The sequence below is a fragment of the Sebastes fasciatus genome, chromosome 20, assembly GCF_043250625.1.
Source record: "Sebastes fasciatus isolate fSebFas1 chromosome 20, fSebFas1.pri, whole genome shotgun sequence".
Lineage (NCBI taxonomy): Eukaryota > Metazoa > Chordata > Actinopteri > Perciformes > Sebastidae > Sebastes > Sebastes fasciatus.
The window spans coordinates 9,388,406-9,412,859 of NC_133814.1; the positions used below are offsets into that span (position 1 = coordinate 9,388,406).

The following is a 24,454-nucleotide window of genomic DNA, read 5'->3' on the forward strand; positions in this document are numbered from 1 at the left end:
AACGGGTAGGTTCGCAATTTAGTAAGTGTGACTTAAAACAATAATAAGATGCCCATAGGAACACTGCAGCAGTTTTTGCTTGCTGTGTTCACTTCTCCCATTCATACTGGCCATTAGGACAGTGATTCCCAACCTGGGGTCCGGTCCCCACTTAGGGACGCGCCAAAGATCACAGTGGGTGCGCCAGGATTTGTGAGGTTGTGAAAAGTAGATTTGTTCATATAAAATTAAAATCATAATAACACACTTACTGGATAATTTATACAACAGTCTGTATATAAAACTATTTAAAAAGATATATTTGTTGCTAATTAGTAGCAAAATCTAATGAAATATTCAGCTTCAATCCATATGTGTTGGCGTTTAGCCTTTCAAAAACGACATTTTCACTAAACCTATTTGCTCTCCCGCTTGACGTACACAAAGAGAGGCACCTGTATTAACGGGGCGGTCTAGCAACAATCTAACAACACCCTAAATTACATTTATTTAACCACAATAACAAAAAATCTATTTTGGCCCTAATGCTATTATAGTAAAAATAATTAAGTTGTTACAAGCTAATTTGAGTTTTCAGCAGTCTGAGTTAGTCAAATCAAGTGAGTATCCATCCACTGCAGGTCAGCAAGGAACCACAAAAAGGGAACAAATTTGCTTTGACGCGTTATCACGTTAACTTTTACAGCCCTAGTTTCAAGACAGACATGAAAATAAAACCATCCTTTTGTATTTAGTATAGCAGTATGCTTTTGGGAAAGGAAGCGTTCTGGTTTCCGTTTGTAGTCCGTTTTGTAGTATTGACCAATCACGTTTGAGCGGGCTTTGGTTGCATGCAGGTAAACAGTCCGTGTGGAGAGCAAAAGAGGCGAAACTGGCTACTTCTTGTGAAACGATCCAGTCGTAGACATCAACTCCATCTCTATTCATGTGTCTCAAGTTGCTAATTGAACTGTAAACAATGACCGGAACACGGAAGAGGAAGTCATATCCGCTGGCTACAACGGAACCCCAGAAATATTGCGCTGTTGCACCCAAAGGGTCAATCGTCATCAGACTGACAGCTGATGGGTTCCGAGATTGGCTGCCTGGTCACATATGAATCAAGTGCGAGTACATGACGACTTTCTGAGAAAACTTACAGTGCTTCCACCTAATGGATTAAAGACTAATGTATTCAAATTGTGACCAGTGTATTAAAATATGGTGAGACAGGGCTGTCTCCTTTAGATCCCCTACTGATGGGCCGACTGCTCACATTTTAAGGCCTAACAAGGCGAGCATAGAGCTACATGTATGTTTAACATATTGCATGCAGTGAAGAGTGATATTTTATTCTCAAAGCCTATTGGGTTACCTGTGTTATAAAGATATTGTGGTCTTTCATAGTGTGCACAGATCACAAGGGTTCAGTCTTGGGTCAGTGTGCTGAGCTCCCATCATTAGGCTGATAGGCAGGCTGTGAAGGGATCTAATTGGTCGGTCAGTGAGTGTAAAATGTGTTGTATACACATGAACAGAAGACAGCCTCATAAACTGTACAGTGAAAAGGTTTGTCAGAGTGCACAGCACCAGGACGGAAGACACAAAGACTGCAAGTGGCAGGGCATTGAACAGAATGTGACCTGAGCATCGGCACATACAGTACAGAAAATAATGTGCATTCGTGGCATACAAACTCATTCCAATTTATTGTAAGTGTATAGACTAGGTCATTAGTGCATCAAGTACAGTCCGCACACACACACAAATCCCACAAGGTGGCCGGCATGGTCTAATTGCCTTGGATTGGCTGTGGGCCGTGACAGAGTTGCAGTGAGGGGGCCTTGTTGTGAACAAGGGCACACTGAGGGTCAATTGTCCTGCCAGTGAATGGCCTCTTCCTTTGGTACACAGTAATGAACAAGGGTCATTATTTTCCTGTCCAAAGTGAACTCCCCCCTCCCCTATTTATACAGACAGGCATGTAAATACGACCAAACATGAAGTTCATGGGGTAAAAATGAAGTTCAATCAAACCCACAGAGCAGAGGAAACCTGCATCACCAATACTGGATGATTTTGCAGATGTTTGGCTACTGAGCTTTCTCTGTCTAGCTGAAAAAAACACTTCTTCAGAATGGACAACAGAAGCATGTATACAGTTTGATCCACTGATTTACTAACTCTTCCCTTTACTTAGAGGTGACTTAATACCAGGTAGTCTTTTACTGCCTACTGTGGTTCAAAGTTTGGCCTCTGACCACAGCCAGCCTCACTGATGACAAATTTGATTAGGGCTACATCCACACTTATATTTTCATTTTAAAACGCATAACTTTTGCTTAGTTAATGCCTAGCGTCCACACTACTCGGGCGTATTCGAGCCCCTAAAACGGACACATTTAAAAACGCTGCTGGCCCCGTTTTAGTTTTAAAACTCCGGTGTTGCGTTTTAGTCTGGACGGACAGAAACGGAGATCTTTGAAAACAATGACGCAGACACCCACGATCGCTTCACGATTGGGTCTTATCATTCGTGAGGTGTCCTTCCCTGATTCGTCACGCCCCATCACGTGAACCTCAAACAACATCAGCCTCGACCACCAGTGGTTAATTTCAACATGGATGCCGAATTACAGATGTTGCTGACCTTGTTATCTCTGCTAGAAGCTGCTGTGCAGGTAAATTCTGCATTTTATAATGCTACTACTGCCTGCATGTGCAGGAAGGAAGCTATTATTCAAGCGCTTTGCATCAATTCCCGTGTCCAGCACTGCATGCCAAGTGTACATGAATGCTCTTGTGATATGCGTTTTCAGGCGTGGCAGTATGGACGGAGATTAAATCTGAAACGGCCCTAAAATGCTCGTCTGGATGGAGATCGTTTTCGTTTTAAACATATTAGTGTGGATGTAGCCTAGGACTTGAGGATGGGGCTTTAATTGAATACCTTTTAATAATATATCTATACATTTAATTATATATATATATATATATTTCTAAAGCATGATGTAGGAGGTGAAAAATAACTTACGATAGATAAAATCCTCAAACTTTACTTTATATGGATGACTACTACTTCCTCATGAACTGAATCAGATGTACAATGTTTTAACTGACATGAACCGATGCATATATGTAGATTTTGTTTTCTTTGGGTCATGTTTGTTTAAATGTATATAATGTTTATACTTGTGCGGCTGTGTGCATATTTTTTTTGTTATTTGATTTTCATTATTAATTTCATTGTTAATTTTCATTGTTGGATCACCTGGGATCTAAATCCTATATATGTATGTGTGTGTATATATATATATATATATATATATATATATATTCATATTTGTATGAGGTCAATATTCACATATTGGAATGAGCAGTTTGTTGTTGATTACTGTGTCTGAATAATTCAATGAGGGACGGCTAATACAAATGACCAGACATAGAAGTAAAAATATGAATCCATTCATTTATACATTTGATGGTTATGGTTGGGTGTGATCAGACTTTTACTCTGTTGCTCCTGTAACAATGCCCAACAGTGATGTCACAGTGTACCGACACACCCTGGAGTACATGTCTACATCACTGTTGCGAGGTGAGACGTTGAACCACTGGAGGTCATCAAAAACAAGATTTTCAGCTGATGTTAAGTTAAGAGTAAGGCCACACTAGATTTTGGAGGAAGGGAAAAACATAGCAGCGCTAGCCTCTATTGTTTGAAAGGTATAACTCCAGTATAACGGCAGATTATTAGACTGGGTGAAGTTACCCTTTAAGATCTGGGAACCTTCAGAATTTCTAGATTTATGTAGGTTGTTTTTATTATCACAGTTATACATCAGTCACGTGGTGATGAGACGGATACCTTTTGGACTCCAGCTGCTCCTTTAGTTTGCTGTACATTTCTAGCACTGCAAAGGAAGAGAAGACAGGGAACAGGATCAGTAGCAGAGTTTGTTGGTTCAAGCATCTCACTCACATCTGCTCCAAATGTAAAGATACTTTGGTATAAAAATATAATAGGACTGAAATGTTCAATCAAAAATGTATTCAGTCCCACTCAAGAAAACGGGACCAGACCACTAAATAGTTCAGGTGATATCATGTTATTAATACACATATGTTAATATAAATGTAAACAATACAGCGCCTCTTAAAGGGAAACTACGCCCATTTTCAAAACTCTCCGCCATGGCTCCGGTCCTAAATGAACTGTAACATGATACAGCGTGCATATGCCGTTGCGTCAACACATCATTAAGGTTTAACACTTTAACACTTGAATTAAAGTGACCATCATATTGATACACAAGCAGCAGTGGTACCTGGTATACAGAGCTGGAGCTTCTCCACAGTGGTGGCCATGTTCCTCTGCTGGATCCGACAGCGAATCACCTCCTCCGTCTGAGCTGTCACCTGAGGGAAGGAACACACAATGGAAGGAAACAATGAGAAAGAGGCCACCGCTGTTAACTACTGGGTTAAAGAGCGGTCATGTCTTATGCAGAACTGAGCAGGCATATGTCCTGACAGCACAATAAAAAGCACAGGTTTTGTCTTCTGCACACTCATGCATACACGCATACGTGGACTTACCTCCCTCCCGGCCTCTTGTAGTCTTCGATTAGTGTCCGTCACTTGACCCTTTCAAAACAAACACACGTCAGTTTAACCGTTCAGCCTCAGAATGTCTCCTTTTATTCGTCCTTTCCTCTATCCATGGTTCCTACAAATGTTGGTTTATTGTCAACAAATACCACGTGCACTCTAATCCATAGAGCTCCACTAATTTCCAAAAACTATTAAAAACACATCAGTGCACCACACTGTTGCACTGGTTGACGTGTTCCTTCATTATGAACACATTATGAACACTGTAGTTTATTTTGAGTCAATCCCACATACACCATCCTACTGCCACAAATACTCACTAAAGCACCAAATGTGGATTAATCCGCTGCTGAAAGTAGTCCCCAACAAATGCTGTATTTCCTTCTGTTTGAGTAACGTGTGTTCAAAACGTCAGTGACCAGCTGTTTTAGGAAATTACTGAGCAATACACAACATATTTGTGAACCGATTTTAAAGATATACTGTAGGTCTTCAGTAGGAATCAAGGGACATGGGGCTGAGAGCCACATAAAGACGGACTAACACATTGTTGGATTTGTTTTTTTTTCATTAGATTTGTTGACAAAAAGGGAAAAAACGTCTTATCTTTTAAAACTGCGCTGGGAACCGCAGCATGTTGAAAACACAAACAAGGCCCAGGTTTGGATTTTGAGAGGTTTAACATTGAGATATCTTGCAAATTTTCATCTAGAAATGAAAGGTTTTCCTCTTAGTTTGATTAATTCGCTGAGACCCACAATAGACCAGTTTTTTTTTCTTTTTTAGAGGGTTACAGGGGGTCTTTAGGAGGAGATAGCAGGTCAACAGTAGATGTCACATAGAAGAGGTGTACATCATCTGAAAGCTGGTGAACCTGAAGATTAATTTGAGATGCAGCTGAAGTTGTTCCAGTCATAAATCAGAAATAAACATGAATTAATTAAAAGTGTATAAGGGCTTAGAACATCATGATCGAAGTTTATGATGGTCATCCCCATGCTCTATTATGCCTCATCAGTTGTTGCAGCAATTTTTGGGTTGATACCATTTGTTACACAGATTTTGTGCTAAATTTAACAATTTTTTACCACTGGAGAATTGATAAAAAATATCAATAATCCCTCCAAAATACCACGTTGAGACACCGAGACCTTGGGGAACACCATAGAAAAAGCCATGCTGTGATTTGGGAACCAAAACTTTTTGACATTTGGAGATTTCTGCAAGAATTGCATTTTTCGGCCATTGGATGTCGAGCACTTCTGTTTTGAAGACTGCTCAGAAACCCCCTTATTGCTAATGTAGCTAAGAAAGCCATCCATCCTCTGAATGCTTTAGGTCCCTAGTGACTATAGTGATTATCCTACAGGTCACCACAGGTCATTTTATACAGTGAGGTCAAATTCTCACTACACTGAAATGTCTACTATGGGAACTAACATCATCACACATGAATACAGTTGGCCTCATTGGATTCACAAGAGTCTCAGCTTTACAGTGATACCCAATTTATGTAATTTCAAGACTGTTTAGGGACCCCAGTATGCAGACATATTAAAATACACCATTTTAGAATAGGCAAAAATAAGACATTTATACTGCATTCAATAAGCTGCATGTGATTATCATAAAGTGGGCATGTCTGTAAAGGGGAGACTCGTGGGTACCCATAGAACCCATTTTCATTCACATATCTGGAGGTCAGAGGTCAAGGGAGTGTTATTTAGCCTCCTTCCCGACATGCTAGCAAAACATGGTTGTTATTCCTTAGGTTTTCTAGTTTCATATGATATCTGTACCTTCACTCTAGCTCTAAAACTGAAGCTGCTACAGCCTCTGAACAACTGTAAAGTCGGGGGGTCTCAGAGGGTTAAGGTGGAGGTGCTGAAAAGGTTTCTGTGACAGAGCATTCACTTCTATTTAAAAGACTCAAAGACCCACATTCTGGTTTTAGGGAGCACTTGAATGTATTGATAGTTGAATTAGTTTTTAGGATGTCTGAATAAGTTGGTCCCGGTTCAGCCACACATGCTGTCACATGTCTATCCGTCCTTCCTCTCCCTGTCTGCTCCCCCTCTTCATGCCCTCTCTTTTCCCTCTCTACCTCCCTCGCTGCAGCTGCTCAGCCTTGTAATCAGCTCATTGTCCATGAAGGGGCAAGGACAAAGGCAGGCAAATTCAGATTAACCAGGCAGCGAGGACCTGAACCCGTCGTCGGTGCACTGGGCCTTTCATTGGGTTTAATGGCTTGTGACAGGGCTCTTTCTCACAGATTCAGTGACAAACTTCTCGATTCTGGATGGGGATTTTTGAACTCTCGGCTCTTGTCACACGGCTGAGAGCCATGACCCAATTGACCAGTCGGCTTTTTGATGACAATCCTTTCAACAGTGAAGCTTCCAAACGAAGGGGGGACCGACCACATAATCACTGATTCTTTTTTTCATTCAGCTACGGTGCAGCACCCCAGAAAACGTGCTTGAGAGCAAAGCGATAAGTGACATTTCTAGGAACTTAACCTAAATCTAAACCAGCTACCAGGGAGTAGAACCTATGACCTTTTCCATTATGGGACAGTGTCTGTTCTCATTAGCTACCATGTCCCATTGCAGAGTATAGCCCTATTTAGAAGAAGTGCTAACTCACAGGCAACTGGATTTAATATCATTTCTTGAAAACGTTTCAATTCTCATCCGAAAAAGCTTCTTCTGTTGAGTTCGGATGAGAGGGGAAACGTTCTCAATCATTTACAGCTGGACCCGTCGCACTTCATTTAGCACTTCTGGATGACCTGGATGACTGCGAATCCACACAAACACCTGCTTGAAAGGCAAACAGGGCTAAATTCTAGAGATGAGCTAATGCTTCAAACTAGGGCTGTCAAAGTTAATGCAATAATAACGTATTAACGCAATTTGCAATTTTTAGGTTGTAGCGGGCTCAATTTTTAAAGCTAAAGTGAGGATACTGGTATCATATGAAACTAAATAACATAAGCAATCCATTGGTACCAACCATGTCATACTAGCATGTCGGGAAGAAGGCTAAATAACGCTCCAAACTTACACTAAATTTTGGCGAGGAAAAACTGTCATGGCCATTTTCAAAGGGGTGACTTGATCTCTGACCTCAAGATATGTGAATGAAAATGGGTTCTATGGGTACCCACGAGTCTCCCCTTTACAGACATGCCCACTTTATGATAATCACATGCAGTTTGGGGCAAGTCATAGTCAAGTCAGCACACTGACACACTGACAGCTGTTGTTGCCTGTTGGGCTGCAGTTTGCCATGTTATGATTTGAGCATATTTTTTATCCTAAATGCAGTACCTGTGAGGGTTTCTGGACAATATTTGTCATTGTTTTGTGTTGTTAATTGATTTCCAATAATAAATATATACATACATTTGCATAGATCAAGCATATTTGTCCACTCCCATGTTGATAAGAGTATTAAATACTTGACAAATCTCCATTTAAGGTACATTTTGAACTGATAAAAAATGGACAATTAATTTGTGATTAATTGCGATTAACTGTGGACGATAATAAAAAATAATATTTGTTGGCTATTTAGCCTTTCAAAAACAACATTTCATAATACGTTCTAGTTGTCTCTCTAAAATATCCACTGACTCAGACCCGATGACAGAAAAACAGATTTAATTTGATTCTTTAACAATCTAGTTGGTAGTCGGTTATAGTTCACATGGCCACTATATTTTGAGATTTGACACCCGATGTGGGCTGCAGATCCAACTGCCCTGCTGTTGCCTCTTCTGGCCTATAGTCCTCTTTACAGAAATCACTCTTACCATTAGTTTCTCAGCATCAGCGCGGACTTTGAGGAGCTCTGTGATGGCATCCACAAAGCCTTGGTGGTGGAAGTTGCACATCTTCTCAATCTCGCGGTCATGGTTCCTTATCCTGGCATCCAGCTTTTCCATGAAGCGCTTGTGGGCGTTGGGCTGGTCATCGTAAATCGACCTGAGACAGACAAAGTGAGGAAACAGGGGAGTTGAAGGAAGAATATAGGTGAATATAATCCAATCAATCTTATCTCCATATATGTATTTTGTACAGTATATACAGTTCCCTTTGTTAACACCTTATTTTAAAAACCGGACATAGTCACACGTGTATACGTCCTCTAACTTCTCCAAGGTCGTCTCTAGTCCGTCTTGTCTCTATGTCAGTATATGGGTGCTCTACAGTTGTAGCGCCGGTCCATTTGACCACAGAGATGAGGTTGACGGCCGGCTTGACTGCACGTTACCACGATACGATAACGTTTCCTGTCCATGCCAGAGTTAGCATGCAGCTTTAGCCATGATGTCTAGCTGTGCTTTTCCTGTTAATGTGTGAAACCCAAAGTGTTTCCATACTTTACTGGATGTGTAGTGTTTACCACTTTAGATTTAAAATGTGAGGGTGCAGGTCGTATCCATGCGGACCCTCCGCTATTTTCTACTTTTTCGTTTCGGCTTGCTGCGGTTTGTTTTGGTTGACGGATAGTGAACAGATATGACGTCACGTTACTCAGACTACAACTATAAAAGCGGTGACTTCCTTCTACCTCTGCATAGACTCAAATGAAGCGGTAATATCAATTCTGGCATTAAAACATCTATTTCAAAATCTTAAAAAAACTTGCGATAAGTAGGTGAATCAATTTTTTTTCCCACCCCTAATGACTAGTAGTGCTGTGTGACGGAGACCTGCCACACTGAAATTCCCAATGCCTCATTATGTGTGTGTATACTGAACAACAGCACTACAAAAATACTGAGAACCAACATTCCTGTGCTGGTGGGGAGGCCTAGGTGGCCAGTTGTTTGCACATTATTGTAAAGAACCCTGCTATGAATCACTACCGGTCATCCAACAACCACAGACACACACACCTCTCTCTGTCGCATCCTGGCCCGGCTTCAACAGGCACAGATGGTCGTGTGTACATATGTATCTGAGTGTGTGTGTGTGAGAGAGAGAGAGAGAGAGAGAGAGAGAGAGAGAGAGAAGGAGAGAGAGAGAGAGAGAGAAGGAGAGAGAGAGAGTGTGACTGTGTAATAATTGTGAGTAATTGTGTGTATTTAGGTATCATTAGCAAGAAACACAGCCTATAACCTAATTGTTTTCTCCATAGTGATATTACATATAGAACTACATAACGTGACAATAACGCTAACAACCCTAGGAAATAACACTAATGTTTTTAACACATTTACGTAATTTGCGATTTTTAGGTTGTAGCAGCTCAAGCGGGTTTTAAAGTGTATAGAGTGAAGATACTGGTATCATATGAAACTACAAAACCTAATGAATCCATTGGTACCAATCATGTCATACTAGCTTGTCGCAAGGGAGGTTAAATAACGCTCCAAACGTACGCTAAATTTTGATGAGGAAAAACTGTCATGGCCATTTTCAAAGGGGTCCCTTGACCTCTGACCTCAAGATATGTGAATGAAAATGGGTTGTATGGGTACCCACGAGTCTCCCCTTTACAGACATGCCCACTTTATGATAATCACATGCAGTTTGGGGCAAGTCATAGTCAAGTCAGCACACTGACACACTGACAGCTGTTGTTAATTTCCAATGATTTCCAATAATAAATATATACATATATTTGCATAAAACAAGCATATTAGCCCACTCCCATGTTGATAAGAGTATTAAATACTTGACAAATCTCCCTTTAAGGTATGTTTTTGAACAGATACCTCTAAAGCAGTATACAGCCTGCTATTTTAATTTATTTTGAAAATAATAGGCAGAGATCATTCTTAATTTAACTGTTTATAGTTTCGGCAAATTCCATATGCATAAATTAGAATTAACAGAGATCTTCACAACTTCACTTTCTTAATGATATCCAACCACCACTGTAACTTGTCAATTAAACTGCAAAATAATAAAGCATCAAAGACCTGAACTATTTCAAAAGCCTACTACTATCCTAAAACTTCCGTGTAGATGGATCTCAAAACAACCTCAACGGCACAAAGAACGTCACAACAACTCATTCTAAAGTTATACACTTTAATTTAATAGCAATGCTACAAAATAAAAACATGACATAGTTGAACATGCTTCTGATAGGAAGGGTAAGGAAATGATGAATGAGGATCCCAAACTGACGACCAACCATTGACTGTATTTCAGCTGGAGTAACAGCTCCATCTAGTGACACTGTAGTGAAAATGCTTCATTCGTAAATTGATGATAAATCATACAGTTTATTGAAATGGAACAGGGTTATTTTGTGTGAATATCTCTGACATTCATTTATGGATGACCTAACATTTCCTTCAACTAAACCAGGACAGAACAGAGGTCCTAGTTATGGATCTGACATATTAAGAGATACTGTGCCAACAGCTTACTACACTCAGCAAAAGAAATCTGGTAGACGCTATTGAGTCTGTTGATACCAGTCACAACAAGAAATGCATCATTCTGTCATTTAAAGAATGACAGTTTTAATGTGATTACGGCAGAGCCTGTAACGGGCAGATTACAGAGATATTTCAGTCTAAACCATTGGGGTGAACTAACAGACATTACCACCCCACATAGAAATTGTTATTACTGCTCTACTGACATTTTTTTTATTATGTGCACTTCATTCATGGTGAGGCAAATAATCTGCACTTTAATTGATTATGAAAACAATTGTTAGTTGCAGCCCTGCTTGTAGGTATACGTGTTAAACCAACCTGATCTCATGACAAGGCGTGTAAATAGCACAATATTTTAAGGACATTCTGCAAGTCGTGATAATGTATTTTAGGGTTTCCGCATGTCATTTATCGCTACGTTGTTACCGTGAAATGGTTGAGGTTATATTTAGGAATCAAAACTACAGTAACAGCCGCAGTTAGGTTTAAGAAACCACTTAGTTAGGTTTAGAAAAAAACATCATGGTCGGGTTTAAAATAAGCTCAGAAACGCGTCACAAATGTAACTTCAAAATAACTCAACAACACTTTGTGACACAAACACCGGTCTTGAACACCGGTCTCCTGGTTGAAAGTCTCACTTTTGATCATAGCAGTCAGTATAGACTACATGGCGTGAAATAATTATTGATACTAGCCTACTACTTTTATCGATAGGGGTGTAAGAGTATTGTGATATTACGTTTTGTGATGCTGTATCGATTCTTAAAAACACAGTATTGATTTTTAATTAATATAGTTAACATGCAACGATTAAGTCAGTCAATACTTTTTTTTTAAATTGCAAAGAGATGTGCCCTCTCAGTGTATGTGTCCTCTCCATGCTGTGATGTTGGATGTTACAGTTACTGTGATAAATGCAAATGCAGATCCCACTGTTCTGATAGCATAAAAAAGTAAACTTGTTTTACTCAAATTGTATGCATATTGTGGTGTGTTCTTTATACTATGACATATTTCCTAAAATTAGATTTTTAAAAAATCATAATATATTGCCTTGCTATATATATTTTGCAATTTATTGAATCATCATCTCTGTATCGTGATATGGTATCGCCAGATTCTTTCCAATACACAGCCCTACTTGTCGATACTCGTTGTTGGTTCTTTTTCATTACTAAATAATTGCTTTTTAATATATTATTTAAAAAAAGAATAACTTCAGAACAGGATAATAATTTAATATTTTAAACTCAAATCCTCTGTTGCGAGGTCATTTTACGAGCAAAATTAGTTTATCTATTTTATTATTTTGTTCATTTTGCAAATGTTTTACCAATTTTCTCCCCATTTAGAATGCCCAGTTCCATATTAGTCAATATACGATATTCCTTTAACCCCACTGTTGTGACAAACAATACTCATACAGCCAACAAACCCTGCACATTAGACATTACTCTGTGGAGCAATGCAGTGGCCAGCAGTTGGAAACATTTTGTTAAACAAATCAGATGCTGCTTCGTAATCAAATGTTCACCCTTACTTTCACACAGGCTAACTTGCACAAGAGTTTGAAGTCACCTCAACTGCCAGAGTTCAAGTGGAAGGTAGTATATCTGAGATAAGAAGTAACAATGGGCCTCATTCACCAATATCTTCCTAAGTTTTTTTATATTTATCAATAAAACATGTACTTAAACTGCAAAATTGTTCATACCTGTGTTCTTATAATGATGAATCCCATTCAGGGCCGTGTGCACACACAGAGATTGAAAAGAGAGAATTAAGTCAAGAATGGCCAAAGGAAAGTCTAAAGAGGGTGGAGCATCGGACGAAAGTTTATAATATTTGGTAACCAGCAAATCAATAATCCAAGTAAAAATGATGATACATGATGCTGAAATAGAAAGAGTATGTCTATATGTATTAAAATTAATGTATTGTTCTCTCATAGTTCCATACATTACCTACTGTGTGGAGGTATGGTGAAATACATACAAATCCAACATTAATCACATTTTCATGATACAGAATTGAGAATGAGAAATCGATCGGATTATTACGAACCAACCAATGCACTATTAATTAACTTGCATGCTTTAAAAGTTTGTAATCTAGTTGATCTTAAAACTGCAAAGATAATATACAAAGCACAAAATCATTAGTTTCCTAACTGTATTCAGAGATTGTTAGAAATTAGAGAGAGCCAGTATGAATTTAGGGGAATAGGTAGCTATGTTTAAAACAAGGAATTGAAAATGTGTAGGTCACTACATATAGATTTATTTCTATGTGCATTATTTTTGGAAAATTGTCAATAAGGACCAAAATAAATTATTACTACTACTACTCAAAACATTTCAAAAAGTTTTTTCAGTAGTTACTCAAGTGGAGGTACTTCTGCAGGAAGTGAACGCCAAACGTGCTATCATATCAGCCCGTTCTCAATCCAAGGGCGTCAAGTACAGACGTTTTGTCACGGCCGTCTGCGTTAGATTAAGCACGTATTAACTGCAACCGAAAAAAGTGATGCCGAGGGGTCTGACAATGCGTCCATACGACGAGTTGGGATGAGAATGCATTTGTCATATTTAATAGAATCAGTAGTGGATATAAAGAAAACAAAAAAGACGAATGGGATGCTATTACTTGTTGAATGTGTTCAATGTGAGGTGTTAGTGTAATGTTTATTTATTTTAAAAGACCATAATGCTTTGTAAAATAATGAAAATAATTATTAAAAAGTATATAAATATGATTGTAATTTGAATTCTATATTATACAACTGTAGAATTGAAGAAAACGCAATAACCAATTATTTTGCACGAACATATCAGCACTCAAATGCGGGCAAGTGTGCTCTTGAGTGTGCGTAGATTCTGTTCTTACCAAAGAACAAATCCCAAATAAAAAAAACGTTGGTGAATGTCAGACTCTTCCTGAAAACTGTGCAGGTGGGTTTTAGGAAGAAATTTCTTCTTAAGAACGGATGGTGAATGACACCCAATGATATTTTTAAGAGGCCATATTTTTACATTACCAGAGCCCAATGTGATTTTGACGTTTTCTTATCCCCTGTTCCTTTAAGGGCTGCAAATATTAATTAATTTCATTATTGATTAATCCCTATTTTTTTTCAAATTTCATTTAATCTATAAAATGTAAAAAGAAATTAAAAATACAGTCCAAAAAACCCAAGGTATTCAATGTATATGGATATGACAAAGAAAAGCAGCAAATCCTTGCAATGAAAAGCTGGCACTGGTTAATGTTTGGTGACTAAATTACTAATTGATTACCATAGAACTCCTCAAGGAACTGAAGCCTGATGTTATGTACAGCACAGCACATGCAAACTGGACACGCTCACACAGCCCTGTAATCATCAGTCTCCATACTGCCATATGAGGTTCCTCCTTCCTGTTATTAATAATTGAAAACAGGTGGTTGCTGATACAAATAAGTCGCTGCTTTCCTGCTTCCTGACAGGGCAGGAAGCTATCTTCTCGCCAAGTGGCCTCTGGGTTACAAACACTATGTTTTATCATTCTACCTTCCAATGGGTTTTCCAGTTGATACACACACAATTTGAAAACAAATTACCCAATCATTTCCAGATTGTCACTAAATTTGAGTGTAGATTCATGGAACTTGTCAGAGTGTTTTTCTAACTGCTACTAGTTGGCAAAGTCTCTAAACAGTCTACAGTGTTGTCATAGGTGCGGTGCCCGTAACTCACACAGATAAAACAGATAAAAGGGATGTGACATTCTCACAGTTTCAACTCAACTGGACGGTTACTGCTGCAGTTCCTTCCACAAGATCTGTGGTCTGGGAGTGACCCAAATATTGTGCTCTACACTATACGCATTGCTTTAAAGTAATAAACATTTGGTTATAGAAATAGAGAAGTGGAGAGCAGAGGAGTGCGACATTAAAATGTGAGTCTGTCAGGTAAACTGACACATGTAGGCTGTTATAGGAGTTGAGTGTGCAGGTGCGCTGTACTGCACTGTAACAGGGAGAGACCATAGATAATATTTTTCTCATGAATATAGGTGTGCTGAAGACAAAACATTAGGGGTGGGGAAAAAAATCGATTCACCTTTCATTTGAGTCTATGCGGAGGTAGAAGGAAGTTACTGGTTTTATTGTTGTAGTCTGAGTAACGTCACGTTATATCCGTTCCAAAAGCCAAAACAGCGCTGCAGTGAGCCAAAACCATAGACGTGTTATTAGAAAGAGAAAGCAGAAAACGGTGGAGGGTCTGCATGGATACGACCTGCACCCTCACATTTTAAATCCAAAGTGGTAAACTCTACACATACAGTAAAGTATGGAAACACTTTGGGTTTCACACATTGCAGGAAGAGCAGAGCTAGACATCACGGCTAAAGCTGCAGGCTAACTCTGTCATGGACAGGAAGTGTTATCGTATTGCGGTAACGTGCGGTCAAGCTGGCCGTCACTCTTATCTCCGTGGTCAAATGGACTGACGCTACAACTGTAGAGCACCCATATACTGACATTTATGTGAAATGCATTCAAACGGCCCCGATGGAGCTGACCATGGATGTATAAAGAGAACGGAGCTGACGGGAGAGCTAGAGATGGACTTGGCAAAGTTAGCAGAAGTATACATGTGTGACTACGTCCAGTTTTCAAAATAAGGTGTTAACAAACCATACAGTATATACAAAATGCATATATGTAAATAAGATTGGTTGGATTTTATTCACCTGAAGTATAAAACATTACATGTCCCTTATAAATTAAAAAGAAAATACCACTAATTTGTGAGGGAAATGTCTTCATTCTCCGATTTTGGGGTTGCTGGAACAAATTTAATAAATAATGCCAGACAATGACTGATATATTTGACTTCAGGACATCTCTGACTACATATAAAGACAAAATCAAACATTCTTACTGGATCAATTTAGAGATTTTCCAAAGTAAAAGTCCCTAGAAGTGTACAATTCTAAAAACCACTAACTTCTTGCCAGTACACAGCCCTACTGCCGGGCCACCCTCACTAAAACAGCCCGCCCTGTTTAAGCAAACACAGTCACCTGCATTGAGGAGGGAAGGGAAATGGACACTTAAGCAGTAAAATGTATGCAAACATCATACACCATTAGGAAACTTCTGTGGTTTGAAGAGCTATCCTGTTTCTATCCTGTGATCACTTTCCATTCTTGTTCTTAAGCACAAGATACAAATAATTCAAATGCATTTACAAACACATACAAGTAAACCTAATGTCTCTATTAACACCAACACAAGGGATGCCAACTAAAACTGAACAGGCTGGTGAGGAAGGCTAGCTCTGTGGTTGGATCTGAACTGGACGATCTGGAGGTGATGGCAGAGGGGAGGATGAGGAGGCAGCTGGACGTTATCCTGGATAACCCCTCCCACCCCCCTCTATGATGAGGTAGTCAAGATGAGGAGCACCTTCAGCCACAGACTCATCCCCCCTCAGCACAACACAAAGCGCCTGAGTCAGTCCTTCATGCTGGTAGCTATCAGGCACCACAACCAAGGCTGACCCCCGCATGAAAACTAGGAGGACTTTAAGAACTTTAAACACGCACTATCTGCAACCTTCTTGCACTTTACACTTACTTTACACTATACATCCTATATACCACTTTATAGACTGCACATATGAACATACTACATGTATTTATTGACGGGCTGTATACACTATGTTCACCCATCCACTCTGTATCTTTTCTATCTCTATTATTGTTTTTATAATTTTTGTATACCTTTACCTCTCCTGTGTTTGCTGATGTTTGCTGATGTTGCTGCTTTGACACCTGAATTTCCCTCCGGGGATTAATAAAGGTTCATCTTATCTTATCTTATTCCTGACTGCAGAAGTATAGAGTACCTGCCCTTTCTCTCAACCTGTTACAAACAAAACTGAGCAGACATAATCTTTGACTTTAACATTAATTCTATTCACAAATAGTGTGAGAGTGAAACTCATCAATCATAAAAGAGGCATGATTTTTAAAGCATCAACTATAAGTGTCATTTTTCAACAACTAATCTAAATCATCTAGGTCAGCTACCATTCTGTCAATAATCAATAGACTAGTCACTATACAGGGAAAGTTATTTTTTGTTTTTCTGAACAACACATCAATCAATCATTGCTGACAACAACATACACACAGACAGCCACAGCTGACCACAAAGGCCTTAAGTGATTCTCAATCATGGATACATCAGCTACCATTCTTAATAAGATAATAAAATCATACAACAGTCACTGAAACATAGACAAGCTGAGGCGTTGATGTAATGGTGCCTTTAGGGCACATATATATCCTCACTGGTTTATCCAGCTAGGTATGCTGAAACACAACCACGGCCTACAGGCATGTCTACAGGACAGGTGTGTGAGAGAGAGGAAGTGGAGGCATTCAGCTGTCACTTTACAAACACCAGCCTGTCAGACTAATGTCATTCATTAAATGGCCTTGGAAAGCTAACCTTGGTAGCTACTGTACCTATATGCAGTGAGCTAGAGAACATTAGCTTGAGCAACATCCCATTTCTACCAAGCTCTTTATCAAACTACTACATCACAACATGACTCATCCCACCACTAATACATATATATACATATATATATATATTATAATATAATGATAACAAGATGTGTGAGCCCCTCAGCCACACCCACAACTGATGTTTACATTTTGACAGGTCACCATCAGTACACACAACCCGGAAAAACACACACAAACACACAGTTGTGCTCCAGCTGCATGCAGATATACTGAAACAGTGGTTGATGTTGGCCTGTTAGCTAACGAGCTAGCTTCAGTTCAACACCATATTAGCCTGGTGGTGGCTAATGTAGCTAATGTAGCTAATGCTAGCCTACCGGCGGTTGCTAGGTGCAGCTAAGCTAAACTAAGCTAGCTGCTGAACAAAAGGTGTGATAAACGTAGAGATGCAACAACAACAACAACAACAACACACAGGTTATTATGATTAATGAGGACTCTTTAAAGAAGCTCCTTGTGTTCTTACCGGAGAGTGGGACCGACACAAGCCGTGTCGGTGCTCTCAATCTCCTGTAAAATCCGTTCGTGCTCCGTTATACACTCCAGGGTTTCATTCTCCGCCATCATTGTTGTGTGTGTGTGTTCTAGCAGCTCTCACTGCAGCTACAGAGCAGCTACAGCCACAGCGGTCAGTGAGCGGGCTGGCCTGTGGGGGACGCACGAGCTGTCTTATTACAGCTGTCATGAAGTCAACGTCAGTATAGCTTTGTTTCCACATATCCTCTGGAGGCTGTACATTACAGGACAGTTGGTCACAGGAACACTATTGCACACACACACCCAAACCTTTACCCAAAACATTGTGGCCAATATGTTATGTTGTACATATATATGTTATATATATACTATATATATATAATATATATATAACTTTTTATATATAATATATAATATAATATGATATAATATATATAATAATACATAATATAATATATATAATATATATATATATTATATATATTATCTAAAATAATTAAAAAAATTACATTACCTCTTCCACAGGTTTGGAGAAATCCTGCACAGTGCAAATAATAAATGCCCCCAATATTGATTACAAGTAAAGAGGAAAGTATTCTTTTTATGGTACGAGTTGTGCAACAGTATCATGCATCAGATCAATTAACGTGAGACAACACGGAGGCATCGGGGTCTGCATCTGGACTCCAAAAACTTGGTCCTAGAATATGCATATTGTCAAATGATTCCTGAAGATGTCTGTTCAACACTTCAACCAACATATATATACCAAAACTTCAACACTATATAAAAGAAATCTGTATAAAAAATACAGATTTCTTAAGGCACTTTGTATGAGACACACAAGGACATGAGGGAGGCAGAGCTCTTTTGTACATAAATTAACGAAATTAAGGTATAGGTAATACACATTATAAAACGCGTTAATGCGCTAATTTCAGTTTTAAAGCTAGAATGACGATTCTGTTATCATATGAAACTAGAAATCCACGTCATACTAACTTGTGGCGAAGGAGGTTAAATAATGCTCCAAACTTGCGCTAAATTTTGCAATAAAAAAACTGTCATGGTCATTTTCAAAGGGTTCCCTTGACCTCTGACCTCCAGATATGTGAATGATAATGGGTTCTATGGGTACCCAAGAGTATATCTATCTATCTATCTATCTATCTACATACAGATTTCTTAAAGCACTTTATATGAGACACACAAGGACATGAGGGAGGCAGAGCTCTTACACCTCATAACAACAATTATTTTGTACATAAATTAACGAAATTAAGGTAATAAACATAATACACATTATAAAACGCGTTAATGCGCTAATTTCAGTTTTAAAGTTAGAATGAAGATGCTGTTATCATATGAAACTATAGGTTAAATAACGCTACAAACTTGCGCTAAGTTTTGGCGATAAAAAACTGTCATGGTCATTTTCAAAGGGGTCCCTTGACCTCTGACCTCCAGATATGTGAATGATAATGGGTTCTGTGGGTACCCAAGAGTATATCTATCTATCTATCTACATATATATATATATATATATATATATATATAAAAGAAATCTGTATAAAAAATACAGATTTCTTTAGGCACTTTAAATGAGACACACAAGGGAGACATGAGGGAGGCAGAGCTCTTACACCTCATAACAACAATTATTTTGTACATAAATTAACGAAATTAAGGTAATAAACATAATACACATTATAAAATGCGTTAATGCGCTAATTTCAGTTTTAAAGTTAGAATGAAGATGCTGTTATCATATGAAACTAGAAATCCACGTCATACTGACTTATCACGAAGGAGGTTAAATAACGCTCCAAACTTGCGCTAAATTTTGGCGATAAAAAGCTGTCATGGTCATTTTCAAAGGGTTCCCTTGACCTCTGACCTCCAGATATGTGAATGATAATGGGTTCTATGGGTACCCAAGAGTACATCTATCTATCTCTCTATCTATCTATCTACATATATACTGTATATAAAGACCACATTGTACTAAAAGTTCAATTACATCTTTCACCTTTGGCATTTTAAAGAAATATAAAAATATATGTATGTTTCTTTGGTTATTTGCATCTCTTGATGTGAATATTAAGCTCAATCAGCATTTTAAATCGCTCAATTTGCAAGTCAGGTTAATGAGTCCACCATCAATGGTAGCCAGCAGATGAAATAAAAAAAAAAAAGTGTCCTGAATATTGGAAGGGTTTACCTTAAGGTGGTTCCTAGAGGTAGGTCCACAGATTCTAACTCAGCAAAGAAATTCCCAAAAGCCTTCTCTTCCTCTTTGTTCTCCTCTTCACTTTGACTGGGAGGCTCAGGTAAAGCAGCATGGACCCTGTCACTGGCCATTTCTGTCTTCAGATTCTAAGTATGAGGACTAGATTTCTGCATGTGTGAAAGAGAGGGAAACCAAGAACTGTGTGTGTGTGTCATGAATTTCAGGGCACCTGCTATGGTCAGCAGAAAAAGAGGGAGCAACAGGAAAAAGAGACCTTGTGACTCGCCGGACTTTGAAGCCAACAAAACGAACTTCAGCTGCTCCCTGTGTGTCTCATCTACTGTAAACCCTGAAGAAAGAACCAGAAGAAGCCTGTTGGTTTTATTCACCACCGCCGATTCAAAACAATCAGCAGTCAAACTAGAGATTAGATGTTGATTTCTGCTTCCATGAGTAAATAAATGAATGAATGAATGAATGAATGAATGAATGAAGAGAGTGAGGAGGTATTTACTGAAATTCAAATTATTATAAAAGATTAAATCATATTTATACCTCTGCTAACATGGAACCTGTCTGAGGCAAAAAGTTTAAATGTCAGAAGGGAATTAAACACAAAGAAAGTCAGCAGATAACATTACAACTAAATGCAGATGTCAGAGTTTTAGCTAAAGCACATAAATATACTATATAACAGTTGTATCTTGGTCCCTGTGGCCTTTCGAAGTGATTAAGGTGCTTCATGATTTTGTAACTTTATACATAGACATCTGTTCTTGTATATACCCAACTGCAGTCTTAGGTCTTTCAGCAGTAGTTCTACTGATATACTGTATATAAAGCACTTTCAGGTGTGTCATATGCGGGCAATGGTGGAATATATATCTGGTTCTATAATGTTTGACTAAGTAAAAGTAACAACGACACTACTAGGGCTGTCAGTCAATTAAAATATTAAATTGTGATTAATCACTTGTTAATTGCACATTTTTTTATCTGTTCAAAATGTACCTTAAAGGGAGATTTGTCAAGTATTTAATACTCTTATCAACATGGGAGTGGACAAATATGCTGCTTTATGCAAATGTATGTATATATTTATTATTAGAAGTCAATTAACAACATAACACAATAACAAATATTGTCCAGAAACCCTCACAGGTACTGCATTTAGCATAGAAAAATATGCTCAAATCATAACATGGCAAACTGCAGCCCAACAGGCAACAACAGCTGTCAGTGTGTCAGTGTGCTGAGGTGACTATGACTTGCCCCAAACTGCATGTGATTATCATAAAGTGGGCATGTCTGTAAAGGGGAGACTCGTGGGTACCCATAGAACCCATTTACATTCACATATCTGGAGGTCAGAGGTCAAGGGACCCCTTTGATAATGGCCATGCCAGTTTTTCCTCGCCAAAATTAACTAATATGATGCACTTTGACAAAGTTTGTTAGACCCTCTCTGCTTATTCAATACCCACATCTTTCAAACTCCACGCTCCCACTTTTGTAATGGAGGATGTTAAAAATGTGTACTCTCCATGCCCAAGCCGGAATTACGCTGACGGCATTACTATGGTATCATCAGGTTTAGAAGACATTATACTGGCACTGTTAAACTGTTTTCGCAGGCTGAATAGTACTCTCTATGATCAATAAATTGATCTTCATGATTTAAAAACAATTAGTAGTGTACCTTCAGCCCCTTTGAGAGTAAATGCACTCATTAGGAAGTATCCTTTCAGGTTGATGTGTTATACATGTAGTAGATGGTCAATGTGGAGCTAATTTCATCCACTTAATATATAACATTAGCACAGGACTATATAACTTCAACAGGAAAAAAAGGGTGAAACCATGGACTCCACTAGACCTCTGAAGGTATGCTGTGGTATCTGGCACCAAGCCGTCAGTAGCAGATCCTTTAAGTCCTGTAAGTTGCGACATGGGGCCTCCGTGGATCGGACTTGTTTGTCCAGCACATCCCACGGATGCTCGATCGGATTGAGATCTGGAGAATTTGGAGGCCGAGTCGACACCTCGAACTCGTTGCCATCCACATGATGTAAAAGAAAACGTGATTCGTCAGACCGGGCCACCTTCTTCCATTGCTCCGTGGTCCAGTTCTGATGCTCACGTGCCCATTGTAGGCACTTTTGGCGGTGGACACGAGTCAGCACGGGGCACCCTGACCGGTCTGCTGCAGCCCAATACGCAACAAACTGCGATGCACTGTGTGTTCTGACACCTTTCTATTGGAATAAGAATTACATTTTTCAGCAATTTGAGCTCCAGTAGCTCTTCTATTGGATCGGAGAACACGGGCCAGCCTTCTCTCCCCACGTGCATCAATGAGCATCGCGTCCGACCCTGTCGACGGTTCACCGGTTTTCTTTTCCATGGACCACTTTTGGTAGGTCCTGACCACTGCAGACCAGGAACATCCCACAAGAGCTGCAGTTCTGGAGATGCTCTGACCCAGTCGTCTAGTCATCACAATTTGGCCCTTGTCAAAGTCGCTCACATCCTTACGCTGGCCCATTTTTTCTGCTTCCAACACAAAGTTCAAAATGTTCACTTGCTGTCTAATATATCCCCCCCACTGCCAGGTGCCATTGTAACGAGATAATCCATGTTATTCACTTCACCTGTCAGTGGTCATAATGTTATGGCTGATCGGTGTATACAGAAGGTTCTATACAAGTACTGTAAAATGTATTATTATTATTACTATATTGTGTGTTATAATAATCAACCAGAGACTTGGGTTTCCTCATATTCTCCTACTGTTTAGTTGTTGTACGGTGTAATGAATTACTGTGTCAATGTACAAGTGAGCCACTTGAGGGCTGTGGATAATAATAAATGGAACCACAGAAAGGTTACCACATGGTCTGAAGCTGCATTTTGAGTAAGGCAGCAGGCCTTGACCAACTTACACAACCACTTTCTATTTCCTGCTATTCTTGTCGAAATGGATTGGCCCATTAGGAGTGTGGACGTAGTGGTTGACAATGAGCTCTTTACAAAAGCCCTGACTATGAGTTTCCTTATTACTCCACCAAAAACAAGAAGTGGGTGTCTCACACACACACACACACACACACACACACACAGACCAGCAGTATAGGAAATGTGTCAGAGTTGCAGGAACAGACACACAGATGGTTTGATGCTATACAATGGGAGAAAGAGAGGCAGGACTGTATGTAAAGATATAAGATGACAGATGGATGGAAAATGCATATAAACGTCTCTTTCTCTCTCTCTAACACACACACACACACACACACACACACACACACAAAGCTTTCTCTTTCAAACTCTATCGCCAGACAATAGCATTGATATTGGGTGCTTCTCTATAGCAACAGGTTACTTTTGATGCCAACATTTTCTTAAATTCTCCCTTTCTATGCCTGGTCAAGGTTAGGAAAAGCTTGTGGTTATTATTAGAAATGCACTATGGCAATGAAAGTTTTGGTGAGGTTTTGTTTAGAGTTAATTCTTCCATGTGCTACACATCCATCCACCACCCTGACCGCCAGACTTTTTCTTTCCTCCTCACTACGAAAAGGACGCACTGCTTCCTGCGTTGGCACTACATGGAAATCATCAGGTGTTGAATTGGCCCATGTATGTAATTCTAAGGAGAGGGAGATTCCTATAGTCTGCTAATTCTTCCTCTCAGTGCCATAGCTACATGTCCTTTGTATTCTTGCTGTGAATTTGAGGGTTTAGGGACCTGTGGTGAGTTTACATTCTACAGTTAAAGTATTGATAGACTCAGTATATTTAAAGCTGCACTACAGGCTATTTCTAACTTTCAGCAGCTGTAAGATGATGTGGTGAAAAGGCCATGCATTTCATTTCTACAATGACTGGTTTAAACTAGTAACACCATGTCATCACCAGCAGCTCCCCACTGATTTATCTGGCTTCCATCTGCCGGTGCTAAACAGACTTTTGGATGTTTCTCTGAACTGAAGTCTCATCAGCCAGGTTTCCATCCGAATGTATCACAAATTTTAAACAAATTTTGAGAAAATCTGTAAAAGAAATATGTGAATAAATGCTTGTATCCATCCACTACTGTCATGCGATAACTATACGAGTTGGTTCAGCAGTAGGTGGCGCAGATTCTCCAGTCGGAAAACC

The 24,454-nt window shown here is 39.2% G+C and overlaps 1 protein-coding gene across 5 annotated transcripts in view; it reads right to left on the bottom strand.

Moving 5' to 3' along the window:
* exoc6 (exocyst complex component 6) overlaps positions 1-20,490 on the bottom strand; it is a 45,117-nt gene extending 24,627 nt beyond the window's left edge. For 3 of the 5 annotated variants that reach the window (XM_074618967.1, XM_074618966.1, XM_074618970.1), the window contains exons 1-5: positions 20,285-20,490; positions 8,411-8,582; positions 4,579-4,626; positions 4,308-4,398; positions 3,848-3,893 (exon numbers count right to left, since the gene is read on the bottom strand). In XM_074618967.1, coding sequence (XP_074475068.1) covers positions 3,848-3,893; positions 4,308-4,398; positions 4,579-4,626; positions 8,411-8,582; positions 20,285-20,424 — 497 coding nt within the window. In that variant the 5' untranslated portion in view covers positions 20,425-20,490. Of the gene's footprint in view, positions 1-3,847; positions 3,894-4,307; positions 4,399-4,578; positions 4,627-8,410; positions 8,583-18,052; positions 18,224-20,284 lie in introns of those variants that run through there. The other 2 variants (XM_074618969.1, XM_074618968.1) reach the window with 2 other exon arrangements.
* Between the last annotated feature and the right edge of the window lie 3,964 nt (positions 20,491-24,454).